Source organism: Staurois parvus, unplaced genomic scaffold, assembly GCF_062004578.1.
Source record: "Staurois parvus isolate SC_StPar_1 unplaced genomic scaffold, SC_StPar_1.0 ptg000017l, whole genome shotgun sequence".
Taxonomy (NCBI): Eukaryota; Metazoa; Chordata; class Amphibia; order Anura; family Ranidae; genus Staurois; species Staurois parvus.
Genome location: NW_028317813.1, coordinates 6,631,942 through 6,659,267, shown reverse-complemented (window position 1 = coordinate 6,659,267; position 27,326 = coordinate 6,631,942). Strand labels below are relative to the sequence as shown.

Here is a 27,326-nt window from a genome sequence, read left to right as displayed (position 1 = left end):
ATGTTATATTTGTCTGACCTACAAGTGCCTCTTTAATGTAAATGTAAGCAAGATGACTGAATGATCAAAAGCAATGTCAAACTGGCCAAAACACTCAATTTCAGTGGGGGTTGAATAATTTTGGCCACAACTGTATTCTCATGGTTTGCTTGAGAGAGATCTGCCTAATGTACTAAACCTGGGAGTTGTCCATACTTGGGTTTTTATCAGAAGAGATAGTGGAGGACAGAGGAAATCTGTCAGGGATCATGCAGAAAAAAAATATATGATGAAATACTTATGTGCTTGAGTATATTGTATTGAACATGATGTTCTGCCAGTTTAGCTATCGGTTGCAGTGAAAAGCAGTTCATAAGTGGATTTAAATGTGCCGTCACTTTGTGTTGTGGCCAGTCCCTGCCTGCAGTGTCCTCTCTGAATGCAAGGGTAATAGGAGGTAAGCAGCAGTGCTGTGCTGATCAGGTTATTATACATTATACAGAGTCAAACACTTAATTACTGAATGGCCTAGAAGCACAGATCTCTAATGCGGTGTGCATTGTGCCGTGCAGAGAGCTTAAAAACACATATCATTAAAGAGGTCAGAAACAACTGCCTAACAGATGTGATTATGGTCTCCAGGGAGTATTTGTCCAGGGTTAGACCTCTGGCTTCTGCCTTAATGGTACGGTACCAACAACGCATGTGAGCTCTCCCTGAAGATCAGAGGAAAGGAGCTTGCAATCTAATTGAAGTTGAGGCACCAGGTTATAAGGTTAGGCAACGCGTAATATTGTTTGATGGTTCAATAACTGTTTGATCTTTTTTTTCGTAGGTGGAGTGACATGCTGTGGACCCTGTGCTCGCCAAGCTCTTGGGTATGAGATCACAAATGAGGTGAGATCAATAGGAAAGGTTTGTTTCTCTGTCCCCAGATGTTTTGTGCTCGAGAATATACGGGTGACCTGTTTCTTGCTGTTAGTCTCTCTCTGGCTCCACATAGGCCCCTCCCACCCAGATGTACATTCCATACAAAACACTGTGCATTCTGGGAATTGCCTAATCTCCATAATCCTTAAAACCAGATGGGGGAAGTCTAGTCACTTATTTGTCACTAAAGTGAGATGATATCTGTTTGCATGTCAGAACCATGTTTTTAATAGCTAAATGTACAGTATATAAATGTCTCTATGCAAGAAAAAAAAAAGTGCTTTTGCTGTTGTAATATTAAAAACCTATTGGTGTGAATTAGCCCTAAACCTCAAGACTATGCAAACAAAACCATTTCTACCTCTCGCACATCTTGTGACCAGGAAAGTGAACTGATTAGGGTTCCTTGCACACGGTGCCAACCAGTTGCAGTGCATCCATCCCCATGCTTTAGTGCTCCCTGGAGGATCATGTGCTGCAGCGTTCAACCCTGCTTCAGGAAACTTGTCAGTCTATGGCAGGCTGTAGCTGGATAGGGCTGAACACTACTGATCGGTAACTGGGTTTAGGCCGCTGTCAATTCAGGAACAAGGTTCCAGAACGCAGGTGTTCTGCATTCCAGAGCCCCAACCGTGAATGGTCTCCTTGTCCTCTGGGGCAGAATCATGTGCAGGATCAGGGTTGGACTCAAGTCTAAAGAAAGGCCACTGCGTGATCGCAAACTGTCTTTTATAACATTATGTAAAAGTGCAGGCAAAGTGTCACTGAGCAGAATTTCTGCCGCTGACCTTGTCATAGGCAAGTAAAGTGGTTGGCAGCACTGTCCACAGTGACAATAAACCAGTATGGTTAGGCACACGGGGCCATCTAGCCCGACCTTTGTCCCTGAACACAGGACCTAAACATCGGTGTGCTGTCCCTCCTGGGTACCCTGCAGCTGGATGGCCTGTGCGCATGGGGGCTTTAGCAGGCTCTGTGTCTTTGAAGGAGCTTGGCCACTGTGCCTGCCTGTGTGCTATGTGCAGCAGCCATGCAACAAACCCATTAATGCTGAGCCTGTGCTTTACCAGGCTCAATGTCCACTGAGGAAGGAGAGTCTGGTATTGAGCCTTCGGCCTCATTGCTTCCTCCACCATTGCTCCATGAACACTGCTTCAATTGGACTCATTAGCAGCTCGGCCCTGTATAGCACTCTAGCACTTTCTTAGAACAGAAGAAATTATTTGTATGGTTTCATCCACTGTCCTAAAATGAGGAATAATTCTCTTATTTTCTGGATATGTGATGGAATGAAACCTGTAAATATCTTCAATAAAGCTTGCAAAGTTTAGTAAATCATTGCAACCTTGTAGATTTTAGTTTATAAAAGATCAGGTAAAAAATGTTCATTGCTATAAATCACTGCAAATTGTCAAACTAAGCCTGACAATCTGAAAATGGCTAATTCAGCACATCAAAAACCTGTGCATACACTTGTCAGGATGGACAACTAACATGTCACATTTGTCCAAAACCTTGCAAAGATATTGGACAATCTTATATCATGTGAAGAGGAACAAAGGTTCTCCACAGCAGTCCAAAACCTGACCATATTGGTCAATCCCTTTCCTTGCTTAATTCACAAAAAATAAAATTAAATGAAACTTCACTGGTTGTTATCCTCTTTGTGAAGGGCTTTCATTTCTCCAATTATTATATCATCCATTTTAACCATTATTGTGGGTGCAACTTTCTGGTTTGTAAACCCAGGGAGTTCAAAGAGAAAGTATTTAACGTTGTTGTCCTCGCTACCACTAAAATCTACTGGGACATCAGAGACATGGATTTCTATGTCCAGCCTTGGGTTGGATGTGAGATTGTCAACCCTATGCATCACATGACAAGTATGCCAGTCTGCTAGTATTGGCCTGTTTTATCAGTTCATTGATGTTACTGCAGAGGCATGTAGTGTTAGTGACTAGGTACTATACATCAGAACATAATACATATATTAAAGAGCTTTATTGTAATTTGTGCAAGATCTGTTTTAAGGCTTTAGGATACAAACTATAAAATTATATGTAAAGGTTAAGGCAGATAGGAAAAAAAAACACCAGTTCTTGCATGTATGTGTTCATTACATAAAAAGTATGCTTTTTAAAAAATTAAACTGAATTTAATAGAAGTACCTGCAATTCAGTTTGGGAGAGGTAGTAGCAGGTCTAGCAGGCAATTAGGTGCCCTGCACTGCTCATATACCAGCATGGATGGAACAGGCTGGCAGGAGGAAAAAAGCATGGCATACATGGGTCAGCCAGTAGGCTGAATGGATTTCCCAATCCACACAAGTGAGGTAGATAGATGAAACCTCCCTGCTGTGTTATTGTATTCTGACAGCGGGGACTCCTCCACTGTCAGAATACACTTACCAGCGTTGCGGCCAATTGGCTGCAGCGTTGACCAAACAAAATTTTTCAGCAATCCCATTTGTGAGAAGTAGAGCATTAGACTGACTTCTTATGAATTGGAACAGCCATAAATAGATCAAAGTTCAGCCAGTCTCTGCTGAACTGGCTGATTTTCCATCCATCTATGGATGGACAAGAGGTGAGATTGCTGCTTCTCCTTCACTGTTCATTCAAGACCTAGCACTGTTACTTCAGTAGAGAAGTCAGAACTAGATGGTTTAAAATCTAAATCATTTGGCATATAAAATAGTTCTCATGTATTTATTTAATCTGTGTATTGGCTATATGCCTCAAGTTCGGCTTTAGTACAGAGCAGCGTAGACTATAAATGACGGAACAGCAAATATTTCTGCCAGACGTACAACGAACTATCTGATGCAACCTAAATGTACATAATCCTTAAATGTACACGCTATAGTGAACTGCTGATCCAAAGAACTGACTTAACCAAATTCACATGGTTTTCTAAGTACTGAAGATAACCGTAGATCCTCACAGCACTGAGGTCATATGACTTAATACTATAATGTGTAACGTTAGTATAGTTAGCACGCAACTATATTTTTTGCCAATCATGAGGGGAATACAATAAAGCATTTAGAATGCTTTCTTGGCAGTTCCATTAAAATGTACTGCAGCAAATTCCTGAAAGCCTTGCAGCCATTTTGGTAACCATTTTGACATTTTCAACAGATTCATGTAGTGATTTGTGTTACTTTCACAATATGTCTCTATGCTGCTGCAAATCCAAGAACTACCTTCAGCTCGTAGACTACAAAACCAGAGGTAATTAGGACCAACTTAAAGTTGGTATACAGACAGAAATACAAGTTATCGGGGGAGGTGTTCTTTTTATTGTGTATTTGCTTTATTGGTTGCTTGGATGCAGACTGCCAGTGTCCTAGCAACCATAAATGCAGGGCTGAACTTGGACAGTGGACAAAGCCTGATGAGGGTGCTGAGACTAGTTCCCCATCAGGTCCACCTGACTTGTGATTGACAGCAGATGGTGGCAGACAGATTCCAGAACAGATATTGGACTGAATAATGGTTATGGGATCTGCCTTCAGCCACCCACTGTCATTTACATGAGAACCAGACCCACTGAGGAACTAGTCTTGAGTTCCCCATCAGGTTCTGCTCATCCCAAAACTCCCCACAACCCCATGGCTGCTGTGTATTAGTGGGAACTCTGGTGGACGAGGTGGAGATTAAGTCACCAATTCACTGCTCCATCTCATCAGTCAGAGAATACTTCGCATTCATTGAGAAAATGTAAGCGTTCTTTGAATGGTGGTCGCACTGAGCAAGCAAATTCTTGTGCTCACTAAGCATCAGGGTAGCTGCTTGGCACAGGACCTGGCAGCCAGCAGCAATTACTGTAGTAGCAGTGCCTACTACGGTGATTTCCACCTTCTATGGGGATTTTGCAGGTATGATACATACAGGGTGCAGCAACATAACTTCCTTTTTTCAAAACGCAATAAAACCCATTTTATGAATCAGAATTGTTTTTATTGTCTTTAATAATGTAGGTACATGTCTAAAGTTCTGTTTTACACAGTTTTGAAAATCATATCAGGTAGTGACGCCCCCCCCCATTGTCCATACACTGAATAAGTGAATTCAGACCGGTATGTGAACATGTTGGAGGAATTTGTTTTTCCATGACTTGATGAATTGGACTTAGGGGACATTTGGTTCCAACAGGACAGAGCAACGGCTCACACTTCAAGAGCATCAATGGCTGTTTTAAGGGAACACTTCCCGGAGCGCCTCATCTCAATAAGGGGCGATTTGGAGTGGCCAGTCCGCTCCCCCAATTTGGCCCCTTGCGACTTTTTTTTTTTTTGTGGGGTTTTTTGAAATCCTGCATTTATGTAAACCGTCCAAGGACCCTACAAGACCTGAAGGCCAACATCCGCGCAGAAATTGCCAACATACCCGCTGCTATGCTGGTAAGGGTCATGAAAAACGCCAGAAATCGGCTTATTCAGTGTATGGACAATGGGGGGCATCACCTACCTGATTATGATTTTCAAAACTGTGTAAAACAGAACTTTAGATATGTACCTACATTATTAAAGACAATAAAAACAATTCTGATTCATAAAATGGGTTTTATTGCGTTTTGAAAAAAGGAAGTTATGTTGCTGCACCCTGTACATACATACATACATACAATCTGGACCAATATGTGACTATGCAAAAATGATGCACACTTAAACTTAAGTTTTAAAGATTTTATTTTTTTGTTTTTTTTGGTTACAGGCTAGCTGCTATCTGTTGAAGAATATGCTATGTTTTTATTTTTCAATTTATGAACAAATATTTATAGAACTATAAGCCTACATGCACACTAGCTTTTTTAAGCTAAAAAAATACTGGATAAAAAGCACTGGTAATGGTAGTAGTCTTAAATTTGATTGTTAAAAATATTGATTGCTTGCATTGCTATCACAATGTTGATGGTATAAAATGAATGTATAAGCCGTGACAATAGATTTCCTTTAAGGATCACCCTAACATCCTGGTGCTGCCATGGTAACAAGCAAACCTAGTATAAAGTATAAGTTAACTATTTGTAGCATATGACATGTTGCACCAATATTCAGGGAGTAATAAGCAACATGTTATGAATAGACTGGCCAAACCCCCCCAAATCCCCATTGTGACAGCTAGTGAGGGGGATCTTCTCCCTCTCACTAGCTGTCACAATTTTAAAAAAAAATGGCCGTGGGGGGCTCCACCCACCTGGCCGTGTCACACATTCACGGTGTTCTGTGAACGAGGACACTACAAGTTGCAGTTGTGGCCTGTGGTTCTCAATGAACTACCAATGCACTGTGGAAGCGCTGTGAGTCTTACTGTCAGTAAGTATCTGCTTTCCCATACGAGGTGTACGGGCACACAAGTACACTGACAGGTCTGCAGAAGACATGGCATGGCACCAGCAATCTGCTGAACACTGGTGCAATGTTTTACAGGCTCAAGAAACAAAATATATAATGAATGCACATTTTTTACCTGCAAAAAAAAAGCATTTATTGTTTTTTTGTTAAAAGGTAAACTTCTCTTTTAAAAAATACTACATTCATGCAATTTGTAGTTGTGTTTAGTACAAAATTGTTTACCCACTATTAGATTAGGTTCACACCTATGCAGGTTGCACCTGCATTTTTGATGCGTTTTTGCAGTGTTTTTTTTTTTTTTTTTTTTCATTTTTTAAACCTTTTTCTTGTTGCTAGGTAGATTAAAAATGCAGCGCAAACTTTTCTGCAGTATTTTCATTGAAGTTTACAGAACCAAAAATGCAACTTTTTACTTTCAAAAAAGTCCCTTACCATTTCCAAAAACTGCACCGGGTGAAAATGCACAGATGTGAACAAGTCGCATAGGAAATCATGTTAAATGGACTGTACCGTGCTTCTGCAAAACGCTGCAGAAAACGCTTAGGTGTGAACATAGGGTTAAAGAAAGTTTGTACTGAGATACTGTAGGTCTGTAACCTGCCATTGTTGACCTTCAGGAAATACTAGTTGTTTGGCGGTATTAGTCTTTTTGTGCCTTTTGAGTCATTAAATTCATTGACTGCTAACAAAACAAGTATGCATTCAATGAAGTTAAAACTCAAATCTCTATGCTCTTTTTTTGTGTCATTGAGTACCCAAATATTGAGGCCAGTAAATCAAGCTGGCCATAGATGGTTAGAATTTTTGTTTTTTTGTTTAGCCAGTAGGCTGAACAAACAAAAATCAAACCAATTACTCCATCCACACAGCAACAAGCAAGGTGGATTGAGGAATTGCCCTCTTCTGGGATATTTGTATTCTGGCAGCCACTGACCAGCAAGAGCTTTCTGACTTTTCTGTTTGACAGAAATCAATCTGATGATTGACTTCTGTTGCAAAGAGAGAGCCACACAGTGATCAGAATTTGACCGGTCCCTCCAACTGGCTGTATTCCGATCTGTCTACGGCCAGCATGTGACAGTCAGGAAAATATCAATATCAGCAGGAGTGGTAAACTGTATTTACTTCTCCGTGCAGGTTTCTTTGAAGGCTCTGTAGGTGCTTTCTGATGTGAGTTCTGTTTGTTGCCATTGCTCAAATTACTTCAACTATCATTATTGTCTGCTGGTAAGACTGTTCCTACTTGAATAAGTCTGCAGCTGGGAGGAAGTTCATATCCCACTGAAGACACAAGACCTTGTTTAGTCTTTGGTATTCTTAGATTCAAATATGTGTCTGTGCCCTCATGGATGTGCGTCCATTGTTTTCTATTCGTGTCACTATTAAATGTCTCTTGTGTTTTGTTGCCTATGTTTTGGAGTCGGGCACATTGTATTGTGTTGGCCATATGTCAAATGTCAGTCAATACTAAGCTTGGGTGTATTCCTACTTTCAGAGAATGACGTCGGAGGTGGAGGACGAAATCCGGCTTATTAGTGGAGGGGTGTCTGAGCCACTAGTCATACAGGAGCTTCTGGAAAGATTACGAGAGCTTGAGGTGAGACAAATGCTAATATATGTATTCCCTTGTAAACAAACTATGGGAATTTATGGCAGCTTCCCTTAATGAAATGAGGTGATTTTTAGAGCAGCCAGATTTTTATTTGGGGGGAAAAAACGACAAACCTCCATTTACTAAATGTCATTGAACACTTTGAGAGTCAATAATGATAAAAAGCTGTACATATGCTGAGTCGCTGGTAAACAGGTGCAATAAAAATGTCTCAAAGCTGATCGCTGTTTTATACCACCAAATTGTTCTTCAATTATCTGCTTCATATACATGTCGACTAAAAGGGTTCCGTTAGCTGTGCATTTTGATGATATGAAAGAATGAATCTGTATTAATGATTTTCAGTGAGTAAGGGGTCATATGTGTACTCTGCAGCCACCTTGCTACCTCCATATTGGTTTAGTCACAGCAAGAGTCTCTACTGCCAATTTGAAATTGGAATAAATAGAAAAGTCAGGGGGTTAATTGTGATGATTTCCTTTTATTTGGAGTATCAAGAGCATCCCTGCTGCTGTTTAGCAATTGGACCTCCATCTGCCAATTATTTCTCTCCACTGATTGGTGAGGTAGGTAAAAACATGGTATAGGACTTGGGAATCATTCCCTAGAAATTATACATTTAGAAAAAAGTAGATGTTACAAAAAAATTGATCTTTTAAAGGAAAAACTGTAATTGTATAATGCCCTGCTAATCCTGTAAGCCCTGCTAAACCTCCTTATTTGGAGAAATCTGCACTCCTTAGAACAGATTCCCTAGGACTCTGTTGATAAAGGGTCCAAATCCATTACTTTTTTTATTGCTGTAAAGTGCAAGTCAAGGAGATAGATAGATAGATATAGATATAGATATATCTATATCGATATATATATATATATATATATATATATATATATATATATATATAATACACACACAGTGGATATAAAACGTCTACACGCACCCATGTTAAAATGCAAGATTTCTGTGATTTTACAAAATTGGACAAAGATAAATAATTTCAGAACTTATTCCACATTTTAATGTGACCTATAAACTGTACAACTCAACTGAAGAAAACAAACTGAAATCATTTTTTTTTCTTTTTTTGGGGGGGGGGGGTTAACATAAAAAACAAAATTAATGTGGTTGCATAAGTGTGCACACTCTTTTTTATAACTGGAGATGTAGCTGTGTTCAGAATTAAACAATCACATTCAAAATCATGTTAAGTAGGAGTCAGTACACACCTGCCATCATTCAAAGTGCCTCTGATTAACCCCAAATAAAGTTTAGCTGTTCTAGTAGGTTTTTCCTGACATTTTCTTAGTCATATCCTACAGCGAAAGCCATGGTCCGCAGAGAGCTTCCAAAGTATCAGAGGGATCTCATTGTTAAAAGGTATCAGTCAGGAGAAGGGTACAAAAGAATTTCCAAAGCCTTAGATATACCATGGAAGTGCAGAAAAATAACTCTTTGGTACAAAAGCACAGCTCTGAATTCTGAAGCACCTAAACGTGGTTTCAGCCCTATGTACTTCATTTCTAATGTATTACAAAGAACACAGACTTCTCATTTATTCTCTTCCATATGTACATAACGCCTCCTTGTGCACAGGCAGCTCACAAGATTTCTGGTAGGATCAACAGGTATTTTTTTTGGAACTGATATAACAAACCCTTTCTGTGATATACTTAATAGATCAAGAGGGATCACGTAAGAGAATCTCATTGTTATGGTTTACAAACGCTCTAAATTAAGACTGCATCATATTATTAATCTATATTTCTATAACTCTTCTCTTCCTGGGGACTCAAAGAACTTTTCAGAATGATGTTGAGGCAGATAGTAAATGAAGCAGCCATCTTCCTAGATTGTAAGCTCGAAAGAGCAGGGCCCTTGACCCCCTCGTGTTTTGTTTTGTTATTGTATTGTCTCATGTTCTGTCCCCCACTATAATTTACAGCGCTGAGCAAACCTTTTACCGCTATTTAAATACTGTATAATAATAATCTTGGACATACTCAATGGAATATCATACTATGACCAATTGTACTCTGTTGTAATTGAACCTACCAGCATGTCTTTGGAGCGGGAGAAGAAACTGGGGTACCCAGAGGAAGCCCACCCAAGCACAGGGAAAACATGCAAATTCCATGCAGATAGTGTATTCGTCTGGATTAGAACCAAGGACCCTAGTGATGTAAGACAAAAATGCTAATCACTAAACCACCGTGCTTCCCAGTTTTTGCTCCCAACACAAAGGTGATCATGTCACTGAAATCCAATCCAGTTACAGCAAATTACTTCATCGCTCAAGCTATAACATGCCACAGTATCGACATTGCATAGTATTGCATGATAATGTTTAAACCAGGCTGAGTCTAAGTTAGATCAAAGGTTGCAAGGTGCAGGTCATCTGTAATTAAAAAGTTATGAGCTGGAGACAGCTTCACAGTTGACAGCACAAGGTGTGGAGGGGTCGTCTATATACATCTTTTCTCCAGAGGAAGCAATAGGAGTATGAATCTGGACCTCATCTAGCTTTAAAGCCCGGGGAAAGCTGCACTCCTTCTGCACCCTATTTGACTCCTTTATGTATATCAGGGATTATTAGAATTATTACTCATAGAAGGATAATTCTGCTGTAAGTTGTAATTTTTTTTTGAATGTATCTTGCAGGCTGAAAACTCTGCTCTTGCCCAAGCCAATGAAACTCAGAGGGAAACATATGAACGTTGCCTTGATGAGGTACGTTGGATTGTTGTATGGTTTGTGAAGACTATAAACTGCTTGCTGTAGTAATATCTATAATATGATTGCTATCCATGTGACTGGGAAGCATCATACTTCGGAACTGGAAGATAATTTTTTTTTTTTATTTAGATTTTTATGTGATCGGAACTGCCCATTACGGTTTTGTGTGTAATATGAACCCAGTACTGAAGGCAGCTTGGGGGGGGGGGGGGCTATTAAATACAATGGACTGTCTATGAAACACACTTGTCCATGCCTCAATAAGAGGTTAGACACTGAAATAGCAGTGTGCTCCAGACAGCTGCGGGAATGCAAATATTTTACAGCCCACGGCTGGCTTCAATTATTGTGTCACCCATGTGGAATGCCAGAAATCTCATTCGGTATTCGAATCCTGAAGATAAGACCTAATACACATAACTGGGCACACGGCTCCTAAGACTTTAGTTGAGCACAAGGCTGTCCTATGACGTTGTGTTAAAGAACAGCTTAAACTAACTTGGGGATATTGGCTTTGAAATCTCTATAGTCTTAAGCTGTATTTGAAAGTAATTTTTTCTTACTTTGTGCCAGAGATTTAAACATTCAAATAGAGTAGGATTGGTAAGGATATCTGTTTAATTGCATGGGTTCCTCGGTGTTCTGATTGGCTGAGATTTCAGAGGCTCTTAACTTTGTACCAGGTGTTTGTGCTGTGCTAAAGTTGATTCTGAAAAAACTACCACTGAAGCATGTAATAATGCGAATATGTTTTTCTCTGCCGTGATGTAGTGGTGAGGTAGTAGGTCACCACTGGTCAGTTAAGGGTTTTTGAGGCAATCTGTTAACAAATTGGTGTATGTAATTTTTCATTGAACTCATAACAAAGCCAGGCAATGGTCCGATTTACTAGGTACTAAGGCCCTCTAAGACTTCCAACTTATTCTATAATTGCAGCGTAAGGCAGGCCACAGATGATGCGATTTTGATTACTACAACCACAGATTGCAGGAAAGAAAATTACTTGATTTCCGCATCAACAGTCAATATTGATGTGGGAATCCCTCCTGTGGAGCAATTGTGTTCTATTGGCAGGAGGTATGGGTAACCTTCCCAGCCTTCAAAGAATATGGTAATTATTGCTGGTGGCTGTAGTCACTGGTAATAATTGCATGTAAAAATCTGACATACTGGTTTTACCCAAATCAATTAATGGATCAACTTAGGTACAATCGGCCTTTGAATCTCACCTGGTCTTTGCTGAACCGGCTTAGATTAAAACCATCTATGGCCAGCTTAGGTGGTCACACAGATACCACAGGAAGTCTCGTGAGTTAATTGAAATAACTGTTACAAATGTTTTTGTGAAAAACTTCATAGTTTCTAAAGGTGGAAATGTTATTTTCAGACAAATGTATTCTTTACAAACAAGGTTCAAAATGTGGTGTTATACTACCCTCTCAGTCTGTATTTCTAGTCATTATTTAATACATTTTGAAATCTCATTGAATTTGGAACTGCAGGTCTTCATGGTTTGCTCAAGTGCCTAGGAGAACTATACCAAACTCGAACATATTCCTCTGATCCTTTGGCAATGGTGCAATGTACTGAATGATGAGACTGTGATGAATTATGCCCAATTACATTTTTTGTCAGTTTTACCTATTTTCCTGTTTTTATAGGTTGCAAACCATGTTGTGCAGGCACTTTTAAATCAAAAGGTAAGCATAAACTGTTCTTGTTACTTTTCTTTTAACAGGTAATTCATTTAGGTACTGTTTTTTGCTGATAAAATATTTTCATATATTTGATAAAAAATACACTATATTACCAAACGTATTGGGACGCCTCTCCAAATCATTGGATTCAGGTGTATAAAATCAAGCACCTAGGCATGCAGACTGCTTCTACAAACATTTGTGAAAGAATGGGTTGCTCTAAGAAGCTCATTGAAGTCAAGCGTGGTACCGTGATAGGTTGCCACCTGTGCAATAAGTCCATCCGTGAAATTTCCTTGCTATTAAATATTCCACGGTCAACAGTTAGCTTTATTATAACAAAGTGGAAGCAACTGAGAACAGCAACTCAGCCACGAAGTAAAATGACAAAGCGGAGTCAGTGCATGCTGAAGCTCACAGTGCGCAGAAACTGCCAACTATCTGCAGAGTCAATAGCCAAAGACCTTCAAACTTCGTGTGGCCTTCAGATTAGCACAACAACAGTAAGTAGAGAGCTTCATGGAATGGGTTTCCATGGCTGAGCAGCTGCATCGAAGCCTTACATCACCTAGTGCAATGCAAAGCATCAGATGCAGTGGTGTAAAGCATGCCACCACTGGACTCTAGAGCAGTGGAGATGTGTTCTCTGGAGTTGATGGATCATGCTTCTCTGTCTGGCAATCCAATGAACATGTCTGGGTTTGGCAGTTGCCAGGAGAACGTTACTCCTCTGACTGCATTGTGCCAAGCGTAAAGTTTGGAGGAGAGATTATGTTGTGGGGTTGTTTTTCAGGGTTTGGGCTTGGCCTCTTCGTTACAGTGAAGGGAGCTCTTAAGGAGTCAGCATACCAAGACAATTTCATGCTCCCAACTTTGTTGTCCCAACTTCTGTTCCAACATGACTGCGCACCAGTGCACAAAACAAGGTCCATAAAGACATGGATGAGTGAGTTTGGGGTGGAGGAACTTGACTGGCTTGCACAGAGTCCTGATCTCAACCAGATAGAACACCTTTGGGATAAATTAGACTGTGAGCCAGGCCTTCTCGTCCGACATCAGTGCCTGAGCTCACAAATGTGCTTCTGGAAGAATAGTCAAACATTCCCATAGACACACTCCTAAACCTTGTGGACAACCTTCCCAGAAGAGTTGAAGCTGTTAAAGCCGTTTTGAACCCTATGAACTAAGACTGGAATGCCATTGAAGTTCATGTGCTTGTAAAGGCAGGCGTCCCAATACCTTTGGCAACTTAATGTATGTAAAGGAGGTAACGTTTAAATGGTGCACCATTGCAATTAGTGGCAGCATACATTATTTCTAATTACTGTCAGTCTCCAACATTGCAGTAATACAGTCTTGAGTTCAAAAGCAGAATTACAATGAAATGTGTTGGTTGGTTTCATTCCCACCAGAAACAAAATAAGCATGGAGTTTGTGCCTCTTCCCTGTATTTACATGGTTTTCATCTAGATTTTTTTTATACTATCCGATTTCTACTTCCTCCTTCTTTTATTTTCTTCATTACAAACAGCCTTTCACTGTAGAGTACTAAAGTTTCTCAGAATCTGACATTCTGCAGAGAGGATATGGTCAGTGCAGAGCTTGCCAAGTTTGCCAATTTATGTTTGTCTGTTTCCCTCAGTGACTCATTTACCAGTTCAGGCATTGGTAGGAGGGTCTCTGTTGAGACTTGATGGTTCTTTGATGGGAGACAGATTTCAGTGCAGTGGTTTGCACATCTTTAAAGTTGCTAAGCTGTCAAATGTACTTAAAATGGCACAAAACACTCATACGTAAATCTGGCGATGAAGTTATACAAGTACACACGATGAGAAAATCAAATGAAAAATAATGCTTTTGGAGCAATCGTCCGATAATCTGTTAGTATACAGCTTTTGAGAGCCGATCACTGCAGTTAATGTAAAAATCTGAAGGTACAAGCACGAAAATGTTTCTCATAAGAGAACAGAGCAAACGTTTTTGTGTAATTACTATAGTATTTGTATGAAAAAATCAAGTGACCAAGACCACGCATACTCAAACAAAGAAAAAAATACAATACCATACATTACATCCCTTCCAAAGCTGCATTCTCTCTTAGGAGAATTTTCTTAACTTTAATAACTTATTCATTTTTGATATGAGACTAGCATGCAAAAAAAATAAACCACTGATGATCATTCATTCCATATTCACATTGTGTGTACTAGGCATTAAATTCAGCTTGTAGTCTTATCAACATACTGATCACTGCTCTAGAAAAGGCCAGGAAACGTGTGGGTGTGAACAGCACACCAGGATCCCCTTACACCAAGGCTTTTAAAAACTAGACACCTTTATGGTGCAGTCCATTCTTTTTTCTCTGGCCTTTAATTGTAGGGCTTCTTATAAATTTTAGTTTGTTGTTAATGGCATGCCAAGTTGGCACATAATTACAAATTTTCTGTTTTACCTGTTCCTGATTTTAGATACATTTCAACATCCTGCTTTGCTTATAGGAGACCCATATTATGTTAGCTTTAATTGTTGTATAATTTTAAAATTCTTACTTTTGCTAGGATCTTCGGGAGGAATGTATAAAATTGAAAAAGAGGGTGTTTGACCTTGAGCGTCAGAACAGAGCATTAAGTGACCTCTTTCACCAAAAGCTGCAGCGCTCCGCAGGATCATCCCCGGAGGTAAGAGCTGTATCCATGAGAATCGGGTCACATACAAAACACGTAGATGAGTTGATTTGAATTGGTGAATCATGTGATACATCACCTTCCCATTCCTGCTACATTGTAACCTTTGCCTCACTGGAACTTTTTACTATTTTCTGCTATGCAGATTTGTCATTTGCCTTTAATTCCAGTAAGTTATTTCTGTTAAATAGAAACACAGCCTTCTTTTAAAAGCTCACTGTTACTGCAGTTGTAGCAATGCAGGCATACTTTTCAAGCCAGATGGTTTGTGTTTTCAGAGTACTGTGTTTCAGATAATTCACCATTAGGCTACATGCACATGAATGCATTTGCCCGTTATGCATGAAGACCATTTCTGGTGTCCTGGATATCTTAGAGTTGCTTACAGTCACCTATAGACATGAATGGGAAAAGGCGGCTGTACACATTTATTCTTCACTGTCTGCACAAAGTAGCTCATACCGATAGACATTTTTGGTGCATTATGTCTTTCTGCTTGAGTAACTTCGTCAAATAGCTGTATACAACCACCTTTGTTTATATTGTAAAAATATATATGTATGTAAAAAAGTCAGTAGTAGATCTAGATGGCCTATAAAAATGGTTTTCAGATACTGCATATAATGTACCACAGTGTTGTCTTAGGAATTTGTGAACTACGGAAATCTGAATTTTTTTTTTTTGTGAACATACAAAAAATCCAATACATATCATGGAAAAAAAATACCTTTTAAATGCTTTTGTGTAGGTCATAGTTGTGACATAAAATCCTTTTGAAATCATGATACTGTCAAATTATAATATTTCTTTTGTTCCTTTCCTATCCAGTTGCATCCACTGCAGGCTGTATCTGACTCTCAGGGAGGTGATCTAGAGAGGCTACCGGTGTCTCTTCCACTTGGACAATGTGCAGTGCAGAGAGAGGTAAACCGATATTATATTGTCCTCTTCTTTTATGGAAGTGTATTAAATCCCCAAAACAAAAAAGGAATTTACCAAATGTTAGATGTGGTGGATGCATTAGATTTTTTTTTTCTTTGCTTTTAAGGCTTTTAAATTTTATTTACACCTGGTGATCCAGTCTGTTTATTTTTCAACTTCCTTTAACAGACCAAGCTGTCCAGCAGAAGTGGCAGTTATATGGTTGAGATAAACCATTTACCTCTGACAGGGGTGTTTACAGTGGTTAAGTTTCTTTCATTTATGTAAAACCTTTATCCCAAAAAAAGAAGAAAATTTGTTTGCTATAACTGTTTTTATAAAGTATTAGCTGGAGTTCAGCTTCAATTTGGTAGTCGTCCATCTAAATCTGCTAGTCTAACACTACCCTCCTTCCAGACTGACAATGCCTGCTGTCCAAGGGTATCTGCTTTACTACTTCATACAGAATGCAGATTCCGTGAGACAGGAAGGATGTTACTGGCTGGATCACCAGGTGAAATAAAGGGGGGGGGGGAGAAAACTAATGTGGCTATGTATTACATTTTTGTGTTTGGGTTTAATACTGCTTTAAATTAACTTTTTAACTTTTGCTGTGTTTAGTATGCAAACCATAGTGACAGTTATCTTTTATACATCAATATTTATCAATTATTACAGACACTGTTTACTGCTAACAATTGCAACAAGTTATTGCTTATTGTGTTAACTGCAACTTTGACTGCACAGCGCTGGATCCCTGACAGGCTATGTAAATGTTTAGAGGGGGTAGGGAAATAGTTGGGAATGCATTAAAGTGGTTCTAAGGGCGGAATTAAGGTAAAAATCCTTCAGTGTGCAGTGGTTTCCCCCCCCCCCCAATACTTGCTGAGCCTGATTGGAATCAGCTCTTCCAGGTTTCTCCCTCCTCATTGGCTGAGACACAGCAGTGGTAACTATTGGCTCCTGCTGCTGTCAATCACAGCCAGTGGGAAGGGAATGGGGGGCGGGGCAGCTCTGTATATCTTATGGACATACAGGGCTGGCTTGGGAGTGAGCATGCATGTGTGCCCCAGAGCAAGCAGCTTGCTCTGGGGGCTCTCAGCAGGGGTGAGGGGCAAGGAGCGCCAGAGGGGGACTTGAGAAGGGGAGAATCGGGCCTGCTTTGTGCAAAACCATTGCACAGAGCAGGTAAGTATGACATGCTTGTTGTTTTAATTAAAAAGTAAAGTTTTACAACCACTTTAGGATAAACACCCAGCCTTTTGAACCATTTTAATCCAACTCTGTATTTTATCTTTCATATGGAACTATTGTATCTGTTCCCTTCTCTTACTTTTATATTTGCATTACTTAGAACACATTAGTATCATTTGCATAGGCTATTGCTTACATTTTATGGGTTTGTTATGCATGTATAGATATTGATGCATATGTATGTATTTGTGTGTATACAGTGGGGCAAAAAAGTATTTAGTCAGCCACCAATTGTGCAAGTTCTCCCACTTAAAAAGATGAGAGAGGCCTGTAATTGGCATCATGGGTAGACCTCAACTATGAGAGACAAAATGAGAAAAAAAATCCAGACAATCACATTGGCTGATTTGGAAAGAATTTATTTGCAAATTATGGTGGAAAATAAGTATTTGGTCAATATCAAAAGTTCATCTCAATACTTTGTTATATATCCTTTGTTGGCAATGACAGAGGTCAAACGTTTCCTGTAAGTCTTCACAAGGTTGGCACACATGGTTGCTGGTATGTTGGCCTATTCCTCCATGCAGATCTCCTCTAGAGCAGTGATGTTTTGGGGCTGTCGCTGGGCAACACGGACTTTCAACTCCCTCCAAAGGTTTTCTATGGGGTTGAGATCTGGAGACTGGCTAGGCCACTCCAGGACCTTGAAATGCTTCTTACGAAGCCACTCCTTTGTTGCCCAGGCGGTATGTTTGGGATCATTGTCATGTTGGAAGACCCAGCCACGTTTCATCTTCATTGCCCTTGCTGATGGAAGGAGGTTTGCACTCAAAATCTCACGGTACATGGCCCCATTCATTCTGTCCTGTACATGGATCAGTCGTCCTGGTCCCTTTGCGGAGAAACAGCCCCAAAGCATGACGTTGCCACCCCCATGCTTCACAGTAGGTATGGTATTTTTTGGATGCAACTCAGCATTCTCTCTCCTCCAAACACGACGAGTTGTGTTTCTACCAAACAGTTCTATTTTGGTTTCATCTGACCATATGACATTCTCCCAATCCTCTTCTGGATCATCCAAATGCTCTCTAGCAAACTTCAGACGGGCCCGGACATGTACTGGCTTAAGCAGGGGGACACGTCTGGCACTGCAGGATCTGAGTCCCTGGCGGCGTAGTGTGTTACTGATGGTAGCCTTTGTTACGTTGGTCCCAGCTGTCTGCAGGTCATTCACTAAGTCCCCCCGTGTTGTCCTAGGATTTTTGCTCACCGTTCTTGTGATCATTTTGACCCCACAGGGTGAGATCTTGCGTGGAGCCCCAGATCGAGGGAGATTATCAGTGGTCTTGTATGTCTTCCATTTTCTAATTATTGCTCCCACAGTTGATTTGTTCACACCAAGCTGCTTGCCTATTGCAGATTCAGTCTTCCCAGCCTTGTGCAGGTCTACAATTTTGTTTCTGGTGTCCTTAGACAGCTCTCTGGTCTTCACCATAGTGGAGTTTGGAGTGTGACTGAGGTTGTGGACAGGTGACTTTTATACTAATAACAAGTTCAAACAGGTGCTATTGATACAGGTAATGAGTGCAGGACAGAGGAGCCTCTTATAGAAGAAGGTACAGGTCTGTGAGAGCCAGAAATCTTGCTTGTTTGTAGGTGACCAAATACTTATTTTCCACCATAGTTTGCAAATAAGTTCTTTCCAAATCAGCTAATATGATTGTCTGGATTTTTTTTCTCATTTTGTCTCTTATAGTTGAGGTCTACCTATGATGCCAATTACAGGCCTCTCTCATCTTTTTAAGTGGGAGAACTTGCACAATTGGTGGCTGACTAAATACTTTTTTGCCCCACTGTATGTATGTGTTAACTGCATGCTACCATGTAAGAGTTTGTTGTTTTGCATACAGTGGTAATAAAGAATCTAATCTAAAATGTTAAACTACCTAACATTTTTGTACATCTCTGGGGGATTCTGTTGGTGAGATTTTTGCACTTGAGTTCATATAGCTCCACACCTGATGTGGCCATTATGAGAGTTTGGCCGCTCTTCTTTTGGCATTATTTTCATATTATGAAAAATGCAACAGGAGGAGCTGGAACAAACAAAAGCAGTCAGCAACCAAAACTCCTAGACTAACAGAAATGTAGTAGGGAACTATGGCAGAGAGCTCTAGCTGTTGGTTTATGCAGAATATATAAGAAGTCAGTAATAATTTTTTTATTTTTGATTTTTTTCCCAACAGGAGAAGCAGCGCTTTGGGAGAGCCCAGTCATCCTGTCGCTCCTTAGATGCCATGTCTCCATTCCTCAGGAAAAAGGCTCAGATCTTGGAAGTTCTACGGAGATTAGAGGCGACAGGTTCTCAGTCTGGCTCAAGCTGCACTGCCACTTCAGCTTATCTTGGGGGCTTGCCATCATCTAGCGGGAATGGGCTGCGCATCAGAACAGAGCAAGGCTTAGATTATCTTAATGGTGAGGGCATGACCCCTCCAGAACTTGGTGCAGATGAACCTTGGGCTTCCTGTTTGCTTTTAGCCCAAAGTGGTTGGGAGGAATTGCTGAAATGGAAGTCAATACAACGAGAACCACCAGCAGGTAGCCCTGGAGAGGGTGGAGGAGAACACCTTGGTTTGGCAGCAGAGGAAACACAGCAGTCCACACGTCAAGCAGAAGGAAGTTCATCCTCTTCAGATGATGATATTGGAGAGCCACCTCCTCCAATAAGTGAAATCAGACAGCGTTTACCATTAACTGACTTGGCAAAGGGCTTAGCACCTTGTATGTGCTCCCGTGGAGCAGGAGATAAAAGGGGCCCGGTTGAGGGCCATTCTGATGGAACTGGTTTCAATAGGGGACACATTGGGCATCTTCACTCACTGACATGCTATAGCAAAAGCCTTCATGATATGGTAGAAAATCAGCATATGTCAGGAGCATCACCAGCAGTTACAGACAGAGGGGACACTGTGTCTTGTTCCCCAGGGAAAACCTTGGGTTCAGAACATACATCTGATGGACTTGCTTCTCCTTGTCCTCCTTCTACTGGGAGCTCTCTAAGTTTACCAAGAGACACAGGTGGATTAACCCCCAAGAGTGCATCTCAGGAGTCACAAGATGATTGTTCTCAGACCCCATCTCTGGCTCCCAATCCGTCCTCTTCTGACCCACAAGATGCACTTATTCCCTCCACTGAGCCCCGAACACCTCACATCCCATCTCCAGCTAAATTTCTTAAGTTTTTGAAGCTTCCAGGCTCAGGGGAGAAGTCACAGAGTCCAAACTCTCTAAGGCTCAGCCCTCAGCTCACTCAAACCTCCAAAATTCCATGTCGGAGCAATAATTATGAGGCATTTCCCTCTCCACGTCCAACTAGAAAGGCAGCTGACGAAATACCTCGTCCTGAAGTAGATGCTGATCCACCATCTCCTTCTGAAATAATAAATTCAGATTCCAATAGACAAGGGCAAATTGAAAGTTCCAACAGCATACGAAGTAGATCTGCAGTACAGTGTTGTACCAAAAAGTCTCATGATTATGAGAATGTTCCTGCTAAAAATTCAGAACTTTCCACTGCACACCAAACTGTTGAAGATTTGGAGAGTTCATCAAAGTTGGTTAGTTCAGTGTGTTCTTTTGGCTGTTCCCCTGGACTTTGTGCTCATTCCCAAGTAAATTGTACAGAAGATCATCATAGTCAGGTGGCTTTCAATAGAAAACCTGTAACTTCCAGAAAAACCGTAGAGTCTGCTGGCCATATCCCATTTAAAGAAAGAATGGGAAAACTGAGGAGTTCAGACAGCCAACAGTCTGAGCTCACGGTTTCAGGAACAGAGAATGTTAGGGTAATAACTGATGGACCTGACCTCCGCCCATCAATGAAGCGATCCTTAGCTGTTAGTAGTTTAAGGACTCCTGAACCTGGATCCACTGAGAGTTATCCACCACGGTACCATGGCCAAAAATCTGATGCAGCTCGCACTCGGCAGACTGCTACAAACTGTCCACCCGGTTCTCCTCATGGACCTCGTAATCAACCTCGAGCACCACCTGTCCCTAGCAAATCTCCTCGCAGCCCTCATGGCAGTCCTACAAAGTTACCTGCAAAATCCCCCAGTAAAGCAACAGCCAAACCTCTTGTATCCCGACCTCTAAGTGAAGAGTTGAGGCCAAGTCCTCGGCAACCTACATCCTCTAGTGAAGATAAGCAAAGGATGCAATCTGCTGGTATAGGAAAGAAAGCTGCTACATGTCCAGAGTATGCCTGTCCTCGTAGCACAGGCCCACAGGGTACAGAAAGTCTTCCACTAAGTGCTCTGCATTCTGCTATAGAAGAAAAAGTCATGAAGGGCATTAAAGAGAACATGTTAAGGTTGCAGGAACAACATCGTTCACCTTCATCTGATCCTAAGCAGCGTAATTCCAGTGGTATTGCCAGCTGGTTTGGCCTAAAGAAAAGTAAGCTGCCTGCACTTAGCCGTAGACCAGAGACTGGACGAGTGAAAGAGGAAAAGCGGGACAGGGCTGCTGGAGGCTCTCCTCGGACTAGAGATGTAAAGGGTGAAAGCTTAAATATCTCCATGTTAATGGAAAAAGCAGAGGATCTGAGGAAAGCTCTCCAGGAAGAGAGGGCCTATATTAATGGACTTTCTCTGGATAAAAATCGTACACCTGTGCCTGTGGACCAGGCACAAAATCCGAGGTCTTTGACTGCAGACAACTTTATGCAACAGCTTTTGAATCGGTGAGTGTCATGCATTCAGGGATAAAATATATACCCACTTTCACTGATCAAAAAAGGATATCGGTGCATCCCTAGCGATTGGTTTCTATGCAGAGCTGCACCAGATTTTGCACTCTGTTTTGAGTAAATCTCCCCCAATGAATGCTTCACAAGACTACATATGCATACTTCAGTTACATGATTTTATATCGTATGTGCAAAGTTAACTGTCCTGTTCCTCACTTTATACTACTAGATTATTTTACTTAAATCTGTGGAGCAGAAGTATTTGAACACCCTGCGATTTTCCAAGTTCTCCCACTTAGAAATCATGGAGGGGTCTGAAATTCACATTGTAGGTGCATTCCCACTCTGAGAGAGAATTTAAAATCAAAATTCAGGAAATCACATTGTATGATTTTTAAAGAATGTATTTGTCTTGCACTGCTGAACATAAGTATTTGAACACCTGAGAAAATCAGTGTTAATAATTGGTACAGAAGCCTTTGTTTGCAATTACAGAGGTCAAACGTTTCCTGTAGTTCTTAGCCAGGTTTGCACACACTGCAACAGGGATTTTGGCCCACTCCTCCACACAGATCTCCTCTAGATCTGTCAGGTTTCGGGGCTGTCGCTGAGCAACACAGAGTTTCAGCTCCCTCCAAAGATGTTCTATTGGATTTAGATTTGGAGACTGGCTAGGCCACTCCAGAACCTTGATATGCTTCTTATGGAGCCACTCCTTGGTTATCCTGGCTGTGTGCTTCGGGTCGTTGTCATGTTGGAAGACCCAGCCACGAACCATCTTCAATGGTCTGACTGAGGGAAGGAGGTTGTTGCTCAAAATCTCACAATAAATGGCCCCATTCATCCTCTCCTTAATACAGTGCAGTCTTCCTGTCCCCTTCGCAGAAAAGCACCCCCAAAGCATGATGTTACCACCCCCATGCTTCACAGTAGGGATGGTGTTCTTGGGGTGCAACTCATCCTTTTTCCTCCAAACACGACGAGTAAAGTTTAGACCAGAAAGTTCTACTTTGGTCTCATCTGACCACATGACTTTCTCCCATGCCTACTGTGGATCATCCAGATGGTCATTGGCAAACTTCAGATGGGCCTGGACATGTGATGATTTGAGCAGGGGAATCTTCCATGCAATGCATGATTTGAAACCATGAAGGCGTAGTGTTCTACCGACAGTGACCTTTGAAACTGTGGTCCCAGCTCTCTCCATGTCATTGACCAGCTCCTCCCTTGTAGTTCTGGGCTGATTCCTCACCTTTCTTATCAGTGATACCCCACGAGGTGAGATCTTGCATGGAGCCCAAGTCCAATGGAGACTGACAGTCGTCTTTAGCCTCTTCCATTTTCTAACAATTGCTCCAACAGTTGATCTATTTTCACCAAGCTGCTTGGCAATTGCCCCGTAGCCCTTGCCAGCCTTGTGGAGGCCCACAATTTTGTCTCTGGTTTCTTTTGACAGCTCTTTGGTCTTGCCCATGGTAGTAGTTGGCGTCCTGACTGTCTGTGGGGTGGACAGGTGTCTTTAAAGAGCTCAGACAAGTGCTACTAAGTTAGATTAATGAGTGGAGTAGAGGTGGACTTTTTAAAGGCACAGTAACAGGTCTTTGAGAACCAGAATTCTTGCTGTTTCTTAGGTGTTCAAATGCTTATATTCAGCAGTGCAAGACAAATACATTCTTTAAAAATCATACAATGTGATTTCCTGAATTCTTTTTTTTTAAGTTCTGTCTCTCAGAGTGGGAATGTACCTACAATGTGAATTTCAGACCCCTCCATGATTTCTAAGTGGGAGAACTTGGAAAATTGCAGGGTGTTCAAATACTTCTGTTCCTCGCTGTAAGTAGATCACCATTTGTGCAGGCAATTGGTCTTAAAGTAGTGCTGTACCTAAAGCTGCTTTTACTTTTTAGGGTTGGGGGATTTTCAAATTCTCCAGTGAGCCTAAAATTGAGTCCCGGCTCTCCCCCACTTTTTTACTGACAAGCCATGCTTTGCTTTTTCAGTTAAGCTAATGTCACTTGCTGTGTAAATTCTCCATGCAGACTTAGAAGTCACTGCATGTTAAGTGACACTAAATTGCTGCATTGCAGAATAAGCCATAGTTCACATCCTTGCATTAATGTGTGGTTTACATGTACAAAAAGTCTTTTGGTTCTTTTTGGTTTTGGTGCAGATTTCAGCAAGTACATCTTCTAAGAAGATGAACAGTACATCATGTACGGTGCACCTGGCCAAAAGCCAAAACTGAAAAGGACAGTTTTTAAATAAATAATATATTTTTCAAAATCATTTTTTTGGGAAAAAAATACACACTGCTTTCCCATCCGCCCTATAGCAGAAGTACGAGTGTGAAAACCACGTGTATATATACACATAATTTTGCAGTTCCAGGTAGGGGGCGCGCATGCCCTACCCACGCCGCCATTCGCGGCCTTGGTGATCAAGCATCGGGTCCGGGTCAGTGATTACTTGCCAGTGATTGCCGAGTACCTTTAAGGGGGGGACTGTTTGTAAACAGTACAGTTCTCTCCCCTGTCTGCTCCTAAATACTGCTTTACATGGCTGTGCAGGTAAAATGGTACACAGTTAACCCTTTGATCACCCCACATGTTAACCCCTTCCTACACAGTGCCATTAGTACAGTGTCGGTGCTTTTTATTAAAGTGTAGCGAGCGCAAAGAAAAAAAGGAAAACTAATCAACAAGCAGCTAGCAAAATGGTGAACCCACTTCATCCACAAAAACAATAAACATATACAAAAATGTGCAGCGCTGGTGTCTTAATCTTATGGTGAAAACATGTAAAGCACAAAAATATTCCTGTGTAAAACTCATGTGTTACTTATGTGATAGAGAATATAAATGATAGAAAACGACAAAGTGTAGTATTTTTATTTTCTAAAAAGCAGCTACATCCATGTGGTGCACTTAAAAACAGAATCGGCCACACTTACAAATATGGCTGCCGGACCATCGCATGGAATCGGCGGTGTGACGTCAGTATGTAGGGAGGAGCCTATGTGCTGATGACACTCTTTAGAGGGATTTCCATACAGAGCCCAGCTGCAACAGATATCTGATACATATCCATCCCTGCTGTGGAGAGGTCACATCTTCTGGAGGGATTTCTGTATAGAGCTCAGTTGATTCTGGCTTCTGATGAGCGCATAGTGGTGGAGGATTGTCACAGATGTACTCTTCAGATGTCACTTCATTCCATTGGTTATTATTAAGCAACACCATTTGACTCTTCACTTTTTGACTTTTTTACATTTTCTATATTTTATATTCTCTACTATCACATAATCATGAGTTTTACACAGGAATATTTTTGTGTTTTACATGTTTTATCATATGACTTAGACACCAGCGCTGCACTTTTTGTATATTGTTAGTGCTTTTTATTAGCACTGATCACTGTATTGGTGTCACTGGGGTTGTCGGTGACACCAAGTCCATTCCACCTCAGTGTCAGAATGCCTGCCGCAGTCCCGCTATAAGTCGCTGATCGCTGCCATTACTAGTAAAAATAAAAATTTTTTAAAAATCCCATTATATATACCACCATTTATAAACGCTATAACTTTGATGTAAACCAATTAATTTACACGTATTGAGATCTTTTTTTTTTAGCAAAGACATGTAGCATAATGCATTTTGGCCTAAATTTATGAGGAAAGCTTGCAATGCAGGGTTAGCCCCACTACGAGCGATTTGTTTTTTTGTTTTTTTGTTTGTTTTTTTTTTGGGAGATGGGCTTTAAATGTATTTTATGTGCTTTTATCACATAAACCTAATTACAGCAAACAATAGTTGATGCCAGGAAACCTGTAACAGAAAATAAAGTTCCTTAACCCCACATATGCTGGAATTCATCCCCTTCACATAGTTGTACTATGCACAGTATGCCAAGAGTTCCCAGAAACAGTCCTTTCTGCCCTAATTGCATGAAAAGGTAGGTGGTATAATTCACAGCCAGCCAGGTACCCAGGTAAGTGTTATAATCCTCTTGGGGATTATAGGGGAAGGTCTCCTTAGTCCTGGGTTCATAGTCGGTGGGAAGGAGGGTGGCCACCAGGACCCCAAGCCATGGATGTTTCTGTTAAAGCATATAGAAGATGTGGAAGAACAGGTCAACGAAGTGTAGAAAGGTGGGAGGACCAAGAGATAGTCAGTGCTGAGAATGTGTATATGTGCAAAGAACAATAACTGCACCAGTAGTAATTTAGCTAATGGTGGCACTGCAGCCTAAGGGAGAATGCTCAGAAGGGTAATGTTAGAGTCAAATGGCTTCAACTGCTGTTTTTTACCCTAAGTCCTGAATAGTTTGAAACACAGTTGACAAATATCTGAATAATTTAGCTCACCGCCAGAGCATATGAATTAACTAGAGCACCTGAGGCAACAAGGTGAGTCGATCCTGCCCCAGGAGTACATTTTTTGAGGGGTATAAAATACCCTGTGTAGAGAAACAACAAACAACTGTGTTAGTTTATGGGAAGGAGAAATGGATACGGCAGGTATCTCAAGTGCTGTGGTCCTCATCTATGTAACCAAGATCATGCCTCCAGCCCTCTCCAAATCGCAGGTGTATCTTTGAACTCGCTGCCACTAAGAACGTAAGTCCTCTTTTTGGAATTACCCGAGGGGGCTACTATTTTAAGAACTACAGAAGGGTTGTAAACCATAGGGGATGAGCATGACTGTTTATGTAAGGTGTGGCAAAATTGTAGGTATTGTAAAAATGACTTGTGAGAGAGCTAGTATCAATTGACAATGGATTGAAAATACATCAGCGCATCCTTTTTTTTTATAATTTGGTTTCTTACAATGGTCAAAAACCTAGTTCCAGATAGTTAGAATTGTACCATATGGGGATATACTGAGAGTATCCGGAATGTGCACTGCCTTCCAAGTTTTGTGAATCAGTAAAAGAGTAGGGTAGCTATGTGTGCCTTTCATATCAGGGACACAGAGGCAGCCGCTGGTCAGTAAATGTGCAGACTCGCATTCAAACCTCTGCCCATTGACCCAGACATGGTCGCCTGTCATCATTGATTGGTATTCAAGCTCAGCAGGAAGTCCAGAGGAGGCAGAGGTAGCCTAAGTATTACATCTATTTGGCAGGAGCTTTGATCATCAACACTGTTTGATCATCTGTGCTGCACTGCTGAAAAACTGCAGAAAGGGAGGAATACCAGCTTGATGTATGCGAAGTGCCAAGTGCCACAAACCTCATGCAATGCAACCAGGTGAATTCCATTTATTTTAGGTTGTTGGCAAGACTGTGAAAGGCTGGGGGAAGTTGTGAAGGTCAAAAGGACTCCCTGGACACTTGTTGAGCTCTAGGCTCCAGCCTAGGTTGCCCAGTGAATGGTTTAGCTTCAGAGAATAGAAAACTTTTCATTTATCACTTGAGTGCTGAGGTCTTCTTGCCGTCTTTCCTGATCTCCACTTGCTCGCTGATCGT

At 41.0% G+C, this 27,326-nt stretch overlaps 1 protein-coding gene across 4 annotated transcripts in view; it reads left to right on the top strand.

Moving 5' to 3' along the window:
• Positions 1–27,326, top strand: part of NCKAP5L (NCK associated protein 5 like) — a 135,834-nt gene that overhangs the window by 91,332 nt on the left and 17,176 nt on the right. For all 4 annotated transcript variants that reach the window (XM_089679282.1, XM_089679294.1, XM_089679287.1 and 1 more), the window contains 7 exons: positions 815–876; positions 7,764–7,865; positions 10,540–10,608; positions 12,276–12,314; positions 14,870–14,989; positions 15,824–15,919; positions 19,357–21,854. In XM_089679282.1, the coding sequence (XP_089535408.1) occupies positions 7,767–7,865; positions 10,540–10,608; positions 12,276–12,314; positions 14,870–14,989; positions 15,824–15,919; positions 19,357–21,854 (2,921 nt within the window). In that variant the 5' untranslated portion in view covers positions 815–876; positions 7,764–7,766. The remainder of the gene's footprint in view (positions 1–814; positions 877–7,763; positions 7,866–10,539; positions 10,609–12,275; positions 12,315–14,869; positions 14,990–15,823; positions 15,920–19,356; positions 21,855–27,326) is intronic.